Here is a 12,605-nt window from a genome sequence, read left to right as displayed (position 1 = left end):
ATTAGATATTTACTATTATTAAATCTGAGATGAGGAAAGAGAGGAAAACACATCCTACTTTTCCACGGTTAGAATGACCAGTTATTACTCACAGGTAAGAATAAAACGGGTGCTATTAATAACTGTGCTGTGACCACACATGTAGCTAGCACTGGCTGATGGGAATAGACGTGAGCCCCTCAAAGTGACAACAGCTTCTAGTCCTGTAACAAGTTTCCTCATTTTGCCTCACCTTATCAGCAGCTGCCAGCAGATCATCGGCCATTTTGTCAAGGTTCGGCGCCTTCCCTGTGTATATGAAGCACATCATTTCCTTAAAAACTTCAGGCTCCACATCATTGATTTCAACTCGATTCTAAGAAAAAAAAAAAAAGAAAGAAGGAAAGAAAGAAAATGAATAACATTCCATCAAGAATCGAGTTCCCAAACTATTGTCCTGATTGTAAGCGTTGATTGAGGAGAAAGGCCTAATTTTTTTTTTTTTAAAGATTTATTTTTATTATTTTTTATTGGAAAGGCGGATATACAGAGAGGAGAGACAGAGAGGAAGATCTTCCGTCCGATGATTCACTCCCCAAGTGAGCCGCAACGGCCGATACTATGCCAATCCGAAGCCAGGAGCCTCTTCCGGGTCTCCCACGCGGGTGCAGGGTCCCAAAGCTTTGGACCGTCCTCGACTGCTTTCCCAGGCCACAGGCAGGGAGCTGGAAGGGAAGCGGGGCTGCCGGGATTAGAACCGGCGCCCATATGGGATCCCGGGCGTGCAAGACGAGGACTTAACCACTTGTGCCACCACGCCGGGCCCGTAAGGCCTAATATTTTTTAAAAAGATTTATTTATTTTTATTTGACAGGCATTTAGAGAGAGCACAGTGATATTCCAAATGATTGGCAACAGCTGAGGTTGAGCTGTTTTGAAGCCAAAAGCCTGGAGCTTCTTTCTGGGACTCCCACATGGCAGCAGGGAGCTGGATGGGAAGTGGAGCAGCTGGGACATGAACTGGTGCCCATATGGGATGCCAGTACGAAAGCGCAGGATTAGCCTGTTACGCCAGTGTACTGGCCTTATCATAAACAGGAAGTTTCCTTTTGCCCTATTTGATTATCACAGCCCTGCCTTTCATCTCATGCACCATCTTTGCTTATTCAAATACATGAATAAAACAACCTGATCTTTGAGTTTTCACCTTTTTTTACCTGCCTTTTCTGACTAAAAGAACTCGCCCAATGTCCAGGACGCAGGTGTGCACCCTTAGGGCATGTCCATACCATCTCTCTGCCCTCAGGAAGGGTCTGCTGGCAAACTGTGCTCAACTTCAACTTCAAGAAAATAAATCTGTCACTCAATTGAGAAGTCATGGCAATCTAATCACTTGGCTTAAAGAAAAGGGCACGACTCCACCCAGTCACGTACCTTTTTGCTCTCCTCCATTTCATGTTCAAACATGGCACTAAAAACCGGTGAACGAGCTACAAAGTGAAAAAGAGACCATCAGGCAAAGTTAATACAGTGCAATCTTTGGGATCACCATTCCAGTTCAGGGGGAAAAATCATGTTCTGGCCTGTCCAGTGCTATGGGAAAGGATCTAGACCTCAACTGATAATTACAAAATTCCTTTATTCATTTAGTATATCAATGAGTAAATGATTATAATACATAATGAAAAAGAAAAAACATTACTTTCAAAATAATTTCTGAATTCCACTCCTGCCACTCATGTTGCAAGTTATCCACACTGGTGACAGTGTTTTGGTACTATGTAGATCTGAGCATTGAGGGTCCTCATGGCTAATAAAGGTGTTCTTTTTTTTTTTTTAAAGATTTATTTTTCTTGCAAAGTCAGATATATAGAGGAGAGACAGAGAGAAATATCTTTTGTTTGATAATTCACTCGCTAAGTGACTGCAATGGCCACAGTTGCGATGGTCCAAAGCCAGGAGCCTAGATCCTCTTCTGGGTATCCCACGTGGGTGCAGGGTCCCAAGACTTTGGGCCGTTCTCAACTGCTTTCCCAGGCCACAAGCAGGGAGCTGGATGGGAAGTGGAGCTGCTGGGACTAGAACTGGTGCCCATATGGGATCCTGGTGTGTTCAAGACAAGGACATTAGCTGTTAAGCCATGGCGCTGGGCCCAAGAACAGTATCACTTTCTCCAGGGACCACACAGCAGGAAGGTAAAAAACTGGGCTGGAAGGCACCAGCTAAGCAGATACGCACCCTTATTGAAGGAAGTTGGTCCTCTTTTCCAAGCTTGGGGTTCTTAACAGAGTTGGTATCAACAACCAAAGGGACACTCTTGGATATTACAATGATTGGTGGCCTCGTTAAACTACCTGATAAAACCAACTTCCTTGGTATTCCATTTCCCTCATTAGGGAGAATTCAAATCTAGTTTTCTTCAAAGGGGGTGAGGATGATAGGGAGGGGAAAAAAGGCTGAGAAACAGTGCTGCAACCCATGCCCATTCTCAGCTGGCAAACAACACGGAAAAATGAGTGAACATAATTTCAACCATGTAAAATAATAAAATGGCAAAAATTTTCATGTTATTGGAAGAGTTAGAAGTTTGGTCAAAGTTGAGACTTTCCACCACTACCTAAGAGTGGAAGAACAGACAGAATATGTGGGAGAATTTGGAGCAGGGACTGAGATTTTTGACCTACAGTTTATTGTCAAGAAAGAACTTTTTAGCTCTTTTTTTTTTTTAACTGCACAATCTTGGGAAAATCACTTAAATCTCAGAACCTTGTTATTTTAATCTATCCCAAATGGATATAAAATCTCACTGTCCTTATCTCAGAAGAGTTAAGAGTCTGGAGAGCACTAAAGGAATCTATTCCACATGTTGAGCCCTGAACTGCTCCTCTTAAGCAAGTGAGGTCCACAGCAGCAGCTGGGCTGTATGGTGGCCAGCAGCTGACACCTGGCACGGAACCATCACCCAGGGAGAAAGGGCAGTGTAAACACAGAGCTGAAGGAGTCCCGTAGGGCTCGCCAGTGTCAGGAGGACTGGATGAAGACAAGGGAGGAAGGCCCTCAGCAAAAGCAGCTAGAGAAACAGGAGAGAGAGGAGTCAAATAAAACAGGAGTTGCAGACTCCTTCAAATTTAGGAACTAGCAGGTGACAGAACTTTGGAAAACTGCTTTCACAGCATGGAAGTGAGCGAAGGATAGTGGGCGGAAAGAACTGGAGGGTGAATGCTCCAACTGGAAAAGCTTGACTCTATGGGGAGAGAGACTGATTGATTGACCTGCTGGCAGGTGCATGGGGGACAGGCAGCAAGAGATGACAAAGACAGCAGGCAACAAAGGTGAGACGGGTAGAGCAGGCAGGATGGGACAGCAAGCAGCCAAAGTCAGCTCTGTGCACACGAAAGAACACCTCTTCTATGAGGGCAGGGGATGGGGAGGCGAGAGAGGACATTCCTCTCACAGGGCTTGGGTTTTTCCTTGGAAGAAGCAGGTGAGGTCTCTTAGGAGCTGAAAGAGGTTAAAGGAGAGTGATTAAGTTCTGAAGTACTGGTAAGACAAAGAAAGGGAGCTGACTCCAAAGTCACAGAAGGCTGTCCAGGCAGGAGTGAGGGTCTCACTAACAGGCCCTACCCTTGGAGTTAATGACATTCCTGCGGGGGAAGAGTAAGAGGGTGAGACAGAAGTTCTGCAAGGTGTGCACTCCACAATGATGGAGTTGAAGGTCATGGGAAGAAGTATACCGCCCTGACCAGTGTTCTGAAGTCTGCGCTCCAGTGCAAGGGGGACTTAACCTAGTACCTCAAGCATCATCCATTTCTCAGGCTTCGAAGGAGAAGATAATTTTCATGGAGAGCAGACTTCTGGGTGACAGGAACTAATGTCATAATGTAAAAATATATTTACTTGTGGTCTTTATTGCAGCTAAGTTCTAAAAGTTTAAATTATTGAAAAGGCAGTTACATAGTCATTGTTTTTCCCTTTTCCACCGAAGTTATAAAGCTCCCTATGAACAAATACCAACCTGCTAAGATAGCTTTGTGAGCCTGGAATTCCTGGCCAGCCACACACAAGCAGCAATCTGTGAATCGGGAATTCTCCCACAGTCCTCCTAACTCATCTGCCAGTCGGCACTCAGGAACCTTTACCATATTCATGGTGTTCTGGCCAGAAATGTTGACAGAGTCCTGTACGACACTCACCTGTGAAAGACAAATAAACCAAACCTGTGGTCACTGGAGATGTCCTCCGGACAGGTGCAGAGTGACTTGTAACCCAACTGCTACAGAACAATTAGATAGCATTGGCAGTCACCAGCCACCCTCTTGAAACTACCTGCACAAACCAAGGTAACTTCCCTAGCTCAATCACACTTAACCCTACAAGGAGAGAGACCCATAAGTTTCCTTCTCCACTTCCAGATAAAAGCTCAGCCTCTCCTGCACTACAAACCTGTGGAAAAGGTCATGGAGCTGACAACAGCATATGCTAAACCTTAGAATTTACATTATATTGTGCCTTAAGCCAAAGGTTAAATACAAAGAATTCCTGCAGATACTGCCATTTACATTCAACTCTAGAGAAACGAAGCTAATCATTTATGTTTAAAAGCATGTAATTTACTTATAGTTAGGTCTGGAACACACAGTGAAAGGGCAACTTTTATGGTCTGTTGTCAATAATGGCACTCTGGGGTGTGTGTTGTGGTACAGCATGTTAAGTCACCAGTACCCCATTCCTGAGAGCCTAGGATGGAGTCCCACTTCAATTTTTGATCCAGTCTCTTGCTAATGTGCCTGGGAGAAAGCAGATAATGGCCCAAGTTCTTGGGTTCCTGTAACTCATATGGGAGATAATGATGGGAGGTCTCCACTCGTGATTTCAGTCTGGCCCAGGCCCAGCTGTTGTGAACATCTGGAAAGTGAACCAGTGAATGGTTCACTCTGCCCTGCAGATAAATGAGCATCTTAAAAACTGTACTTCCTCAAACATGTCTGTTTAATGAATATGACAGGACTTGGGCCATTTTTTTGGAAGCAATAATGGAATGGCTAACATGCCACCCTTACACCCTTATTTCATCATTAGTGACAGTGACATATGAGATGGAGGGCTGCAGCCAGATACGCACTTACAGAGCGACCACAGCAGGTTTAGGGAGATTCAACTCTCCACTACGGATTCAGCAACAGCATGCTTTAACCTATAGAACTATTGAGCCTAGACAGAAGCCAAGCTAACTTCTAGATGGATCAAAGAAACTCACCTTAACCTGCTGGGGTACAAAGAGTAACACAACATAACATGCTACACACAACATCATAAAATAAACATCAGTTGCCAAATTAAGCTTATAACCCTACAGGTCAGTTATCTATTCAACTACCACTACTCCATACCCTGTTATAACAAATTAGAAAGTGACAATCAAGGCAGAGCTCACAAACCATGAGAATCAGCTCCCGACTTCCCTGAAGAATCAGATGAGAAAGGTGGCTTAGAAACATCCTTAATGAGCCTGGCACGATAGTGTAGCAGTTAAAGTCCTCACCTTGAATGTGCCGGTTCTAAGCCCAGGAGCTCCACTTCCCATCCAGTCCCCCTGCTTGTGGCCTAGGAAAGCAGTTGAGGACATCCCAAAGCATTGGGACCCTGCACTTGTGTGGGAGACCTGAAGAGGCTCCTGGCTTCAGACTGGCTCAGTTCCAGCCGTTGTGGACACTTGGGGAATGAACCATGAGATGGAAGATCTTTCTGTCTTTCCTCCTCTCTGTATATCTGCCTTTCCAATAAAAATCAATAAATCTTAAACAAACAAACAAACAAACAAAAAATCCTTCATGACCCAGCTTTAACCTTCAAGATGCAAGTCCTGCCTTTACAGCAGCCATAAACCCAGAGGCAAAGCAATGCCCCCTCCAAGAGACCTGTAACATCTCTGTGCAGGAGCAAGAGATTTACCATCAGGTCAAGAAATGTATTCATTTGTTTAAAACCAGCTGCTACGTTCTTGTGCAGTAAAGCAGCCAAGTTAATCAATTATGAATGTGTTTACCATTAGAGGCACATTTATCAGAGCCAGACTGTAACATTATTTTAACAGTCCAGGACCTAGCACAAACTACCCCACAGAGATTCTCTCCTGTCCTCTAGAAGATCTCCAAATTGGTCCTGTCACTTTCTCATATTAATACCCTCACTTCCTTGATAGGCTCATCACCAAACATGGAGGCTACTTGTTTGTACTTATGGTTCTAAAATACTAATTTAAACCCAGCTTCCTCATAAGGAAATGCAGGAATCTCCTGGGATGGCCAATGAAGGGAATGGAAAATGCTTTTGGCACTGGACTCCTAGCTTGAATTAAAACAGGTTGACAGGAGCCCAAAGTCATTAGCACTAAATGGCAATTTAGTAGCCTGAGTAAAATGAATTGGCAAACACTACACTGAATTCCACATAAACTGGATACCAGCAGACCTGTGGTGGCTGGATCATGCTCAGTAATGAGTGGGGCCCAAAGACTGGGCCACCTCTCCCTGGAGCAATTCTTCTCTCTGGACGCAGACAGGAGCCCAGCAGGGAGGAGAATGCACCTTTCCCGGCTGAGCCAGTCTTGTTCTGTAGATATACAGATGTCTGCAGCCTCCAGAGCACTGAGTGTCTGGCACCTCTCACCGACATTAAATATGCTTAATTAAAAATAAATTCTAAATGGCATTCACAAATGAGTCTTCAGAGCCCAAACTTTTAACTTAGAAAGGGATTGTTTTCCTCTGTAAATGATGATGCTACAACGAGACCATTTTGAGGAAAACTAAAGATTTTTTTAAAATGCCTATAAAGTTGACTGTGGAGATTCATTGAGAATTGCAGCTGTGAAGATGATGCGTTGCTGACATTTATGTCGTCTTATAAATGACTGCATGAAAATGTCTCAGGAACACTGTATAATCCCCTGTACTTAAAGTTGTAAAAGGGGCTCACTTTTAACATCAATGCTTCTTCTTCAAAAATAAAATTTCATGGAAGACTAAAAATTGTGCCAATTCTTCTACATTTCCATCTACACACACAGTCAAAATAAAACCCAGAGAAACACATTTTTTAAACTTTCTAAAATTAAAAGTCAAGGAGAAAAACCCACAGACACGACACACAAATTGTAGCTGCAACGTTACTTCTAATAGAAAAGGACTAACAACAGCCCGAATATATGTCAACAAGACAATAGATGTACTGCATCTGCACGAAGCAGACGACTCACTGCACCACAAACACTGGGCTACAGGTTCAGCCACGATGTGGAAACACAGTCAACATGCCGAGGTTTGGATAACTATATAGAGCCTGATGCCATCTCTAAAGCTCTCAAACAAGGAAACCTAAATAATGCATTATTCAGGCATATAAATTATAAACCAGGGAATAACATTAAACTCAAAACAGTTGTATGCCATCCTGTGAGTGGGGAGACCAAGTTTGCAGGACGGGAAGAAGCAGATTTAGATTAGTGCCAAGTTATCAGTGATGTTCTGAGGCTGAGCTAGGTTCACTGCATCGTCACATCTGATGAACTACAATGACAGGACACATTAATGAAATTAGTGGCTTTTGTGGGTTAAGAATAAATATTTTCCATTAAGTGCCAGCTAATATTCAAATAACTTATTAATAAGAAGAAAAACTTACCTCAAATTTGGCAAAAACAGTATTCTTATGCCATAAAAGGATATTTTACATTTGAGAAGGAAAAGGATGTTTTAAGAGCTAACTAGTATCCAGATAGTTCATATTTCACCTTTAAAAATTTATTTATTTTAAAGGCAGAGTTACAGAGAGAAAAGAGAGAGAGAGAGAGAGAGAGAGAGAGAGAGAGAGAGGAAAAGGAGAGGAAGAGGAGAGGGGAAGAAAGGGGAGGGGAGGAGACAGAATTATCTTCCATTCACTGGTTCACTCCCCACACTGAGACAGTTAATTGTCCACCCACTGGTTCACATCCCACATGATCTCAATGGCCTGGGCTGGGCCAGGTCAAAGCCAGGAGCCAGGAGCGTCCTCTGGGTCTCCCACATGGGTTTAGGGGTGAAACATTTGAGCCATCTTCTGCTGCTATCCTAAGTGTCTTAGCAGATCAGAAGTGGAGCAGCTGACTCGAACTGCACTCTATGGAACAGTCAGCGTTGCAGGAAAAGGCTTAACCCATTATGCTACAATACTGGCTCCACTAAAGAAAGATTTAATTAATTTGAAAGGTAGAACTAGAGAGAAAGGATTGAGAACACACTTTAACTGCAGTATCACAATAAGGCACTGGAATCTTCTACCTGTCAAAAGCATTATTACACAACCAAGGTACAACATATGCATCTTTATCACTAACAAGTACTAGTTTTTAATATTGGAAAAAAAAAAAAAGAGCCAATTGGAACTGCAATGTATCATGAAACCTTGCTAAGGCCCAAATTGTTTTTTGTTTTTCTTTTTAAGATTGATTTTATTTTTATCACAAAGTCAGACAGAGAGGAGGAGAGACAGAGAGGAAGATCTTCCATCCAATGATTCATTCCCCAAGTGACCGCAACGGCCGGTGCTGCGCTGATCCGAAGCCAGGAGCTTCTTCCAGGTCTCCCACATGGGTGCAGGGACTCAAGACTTTGGGCTGTCCTCAACTGCTTTCCCAGGCCACAAGCAGGAAGCTGGATGGGGTGTAGAGCTGCCATGCTTAAAACTGGTGCCCATATGGGATCCCGGTGAATTCAAGGTGAGGATTTTAGCCGCTAGGCCACAGCGCTGGGCCCAGGCCCAAATTGTTAAAGAGAAAATTAAAAGTGTAATTTAAACATGTTTCATTTACCCAAGTAAACACTGTGTTAGAAAATACTTGGGGGCAAGCCTGTGATTCTTTGGGTGGTTAGCATTTGGTTCCACTAAGTGCACTGCAGCAGACCAGAGATGGGAGATGGAGAGCTGACACAGCCCTGACACTAATTTGCTGCACAAGGTTAGGGAAAATTACCTGACCTCCCAAGGCAGTGCTTCTCTCCTCTGTAACAAGGAACAAAGGAAACAGAACTAACCCAGCTCAATGGGCTGTGAGAAGGGACAACTCTGGAAATGCTTTGGAAATCCTTCCAAATAAGTCAACTAGGCAGTATCAGCTTGGAAGAACTGCCACATTTCCTAACAGGCAGACAAAAACAACATTGAGATAAAGTGAGCCTAGCGTGGCACACTGTAAACAATCTCACCCACTCGGCATTTTCAGAGTTTGTGATCTAAACTCAGTGACAGTAATATCACGGAAATAAAAGCCAACACACAAATGTGCGAATATCAACCTTTCACCTCAGGATTCCTTCCTGTGACCTCTGGGAGCTCCTAAATCCCTGAAACCACTGTATTCTTCGATCAGGATGACCCGGAAGTGTCCTGCCAAAGGCTGATAGAGGAACAGAATACAGGGGGTATGCATAGTCGCGATTTCTATGTGTACACCAACTTCATTAAAAATCTCTAAGTAATAATATTAACTAAACCACTAACAAATAAAATATAAATCTGAATTAAACAGGCTTATACCTATCCTACTGAAATAAAGGGAAGAGGGCAAGGCCATACATAGAACCTGTGCAAAAAAACGATCTAGCTACAGAAAGTGATAAGAACTCGGAGGAGCTGTAGACATTTTTAAAGCCCACACATCCAGTGCACACCCCCACGCAACTGTCTTGCAATGCTGAATGCTTCTAAGTCCACAGAGAGTGCTGGAACAGAAACAAGTCTCGCTAGGCACAAGCCCAAGTCTGAGAAGCAACACTCAGCACCTGTAGCCAACACAGAAGTGTGAGAGAACAGATGGCACACCTGGTTCGATGGTGAGAAACCGATGGCATCAGCAGAACCCAGCAGACGTTTCCCTGTTCAACATCTCCTTGTTCCCAAAGTGTCATCTCACTTCCCTTCTAAGTCAGTAAGGCAAATCTAAACTTAACCACAGGATTTCTCCTTAGAGAATTTCATATGGGAAAGTGAGGGGAGAGAAGGAGCTGGAACCCAGCCTCAAATTTAACCATAGGAAAAGGCATTGCCAAGCAAGGGCAGGCCAACTGGGTTTCCATATCAGGAACAGCAATAGGGGTTGGCCTAGCTGAGATGGACTGAGGGGAGGAGTAGGGAGTGAAGCTTGTAGGAAAAGGAAAAGGCTGGGCCCACTGTGGACTTTTGCAACCAAGATTATGGCACTGCTTAAAACAGCAGGTGTAACATTTACAAGAGATTTTCTTCTGAAAATTATTTGAAGACTGACTTTCATTTCCAACATAGATTAGAATTTTTCACTATTTTTAAGTTTCTCTTGGAATACTAGTCTTCAAGACAGGTGAAGATTAAAACTGCTCACCTATTTATATAACAAGTAACCTCACTTCAAATCACCTAATTGTTCTCATTTCTTTACTCAGGCAACCGATTATGATCTATGATGAGGATTTATATGGAAGTCAAATTTCAAGCTCATCAGACATAAAAACAACTGCCACAGTTTATGTATTTACATAGATGCTATCACTGTAGTAAGACTTTTTCACTTTGCAATTAAAATGAAAGGGAATAGTTATTATGCAAATCACATTTTATGTATTCAGTGTGGTCTTTTAACAAACTATGCCTCCAAAGTTTTCTAATCATTAGCAATGATTCTGTTCAAACACAGAAGCTTCTGCTGCTGGTCAGGCCACTTTCACAAAAGGGCACGAGTCCTACGGGATGCCTTTTCCGGCTGTACATGTGGTGAGATGCCTCTGGGCTCATCAGTAACTTATTGTGTGAGTTTCACCTGGATAATGCCGGCAGCCGTGGCGCTTGCCTGCACCACCTTCATGAAGACACAGGAGGCTTTCTCATCAAGTGGTGCTGCTCCAGGACTTCATCCCTGACCTCTCAATGGACAGGCATACCACGCCCTGCTGACTGGAGGTTTCGTTCGTTTATTACACTGAGTCTCTGAGTATTTGCAAAAGTGCTGATGATACTAACATGTGTTCAACAAACCACTCTCTACTTCAAGGCTTCCCCTGTATACTGGAGAGGACTCTCCTGGCTGACTACGAAGATGAGGGTTTTACACAGCCTCCACCCTGGAGCAAAGGGTTTTCTCCTTCCAACTGCACAATGACTTCAGCCAGACAAACCATAGGCCTCAACTCCAGAGAAGGCATGTGACCCACGGTTAAAAGCACATGGATTTCACACTCCAGGAGGAGGCAGCAGAGTTAAGGGATAGCCAACACGTGTTCACCATTCTTTTCACTCTAAAGTGACAGTCCTTCCAAACACCATGTGAAAAACCTGAGTGGTGCAAGACTGAAATAGCCCAAGACAGCATGCAACCTCTTGAGTTCAAAACAGTAATGAGAGTAAAAAGCTGAGATGGTTAACAACTTTGAACGCTTCAAAATATGAGGCAGTTCAGTCAATCACACAACTAACATTTGTGTAGCACCCCCCACCTGGGTACTGTTCTCACTGCAGACCGCCAGAGCAGTACCATGAGGTCATGGCACCCGGGAGTGGCTCCTTCCATAGTGGGGTAAAGGGACTCACCTCACAGAAGAGGGTAAGCTTGTCGTCAGGAAGGAGCCCATTGGCTTCATCAAGAAGGAAATCTCTGCGGATGAATTTTTTGAAACCCCAGTCTTTGCCTTGTACAAACCTATATGCTCGTTGACTCTCTGGGTAGTTGGGAAAAAAAAGGCAGTATTTAGAGTTATTCAGAAACTAGACCAAACCCACAACTTGTCAGTATATGAAGTTGCTGGACATATGAGAGTTGAACAAAGAGGACAGAGGCAGGAATTTGGAGTGGCAGGTAAAATATCACTGGGGACCCCACGTCCCATTCCACAGTGCCTGGGCTTGATGCCCACCTGTACCTCCCATCAACTCCCTGTTAACATGCACTCTGGAAAGGAGTCCCAGCCACCCTCACAGGAAACCCAGACTGAGTTCCAGCTTCCTGCTCTTGTCTGGCTCAACCCCACCTAAATGTGCATACCTGAGGGCTGAACTTTTTCTTTTTCTCTCTCTGTGTTTTTCAAATAAAATGAATACATACATACACACACATAATTTTTTTAAAGAGCAGAACATTTACCCATAGCTTTGGTTTCTTCTCCCTTGGCATTCAGGATGGAGAACTTGAATTTTGCCCGAACTTCACTCTTTGGACAGCTGACCAGTAAAAGGTAAAGTGATAGGTAATCTTTGCTTTCTTCATCTAGCCCTTTTGGGTTGACTCGCAAACACCTGCCCAAGACAGATAGAGGGGAAAAGGTGTCAAAAGCATCCACATTTACAGGCTTATAAAACGAGAGAACGGAAATGGGACATCAGAATCAAGAAAAGATGTCTTTAAAAGAACACAGGCCAACTTACAAAGAGATGAAGGTTCAGTGGATTATGTGGGAATTACTTCTCTAGAGCAACCTGGGTTACCTTCTAAAATGTAACAAGGGCCAATGCAGTGGCTCAACAAGCTAATCCTCCTGGAGCACAGGTTCATGCCCAACTACTCCACTTTCAATCCAGTTCTTTGCTTTACATGGCTTCAGATTGGCTTCAGATTGGCTTCAGAT

The 12,605-nt window shown here is 43.6% G+C and overlaps 1 protein-coding gene across 5 annotated transcripts in view; it reads right to left on the bottom strand.

The window, feature by feature from the left end:
• Window positions 1-12,605, bottom strand: part of LOC121170344 (speckle type BTB/POZ protein) — a 74,601-nt gene that overhangs the window by 5,547 nt on the left and 56,449 nt on the right. For all 5 annotated transcript variants that reach the window (XM_041001449.1, XM_041001447.1, XM_041001450.1 and 2 more), the window contains 5 exons: window positions 12,125-12,276; window positions 11,575-11,702; window positions 3,995-4,172; window positions 1,414-1,469; window positions 233-355 (listed from right to left, as the gene is read on the bottom strand). In XM_041001449.1, coding sequence (XP_040857383.1) covers window positions 233-355; window positions 1,414-1,469; window positions 3,995-4,172; window positions 11,575-11,702; window positions 12,125-12,276 — 637 coding nt within the window. The remainder of the gene's footprint in view (window positions 1-232; window positions 356-1,413; window positions 1,470-3,994; window positions 4,173-11,574; window positions 11,703-12,124; window positions 12,277-12,605) is intronic.

The sequence above is a fragment of the Ochotona curzoniae genome, unplaced genomic scaffold (genome assembly GCF_017591425.1).
Source record: "Ochotona curzoniae isolate NIBS_2020 unplaced genomic scaffold, NIBS_Ocur_1.0 scaffold_2453, whole genome shotgun sequence".
In the NCBI taxonomy this organism is placed as follows: Eukaryota; Metazoa; Chordata; class Mammalia; order Lagomorpha; family Ochotonidae; genus Ochotona; species Ochotona curzoniae.
Note: the sequence above shows the minus strand (reverse complement) of the source record. Positions and strands in the feature narration are given on the sequence as shown.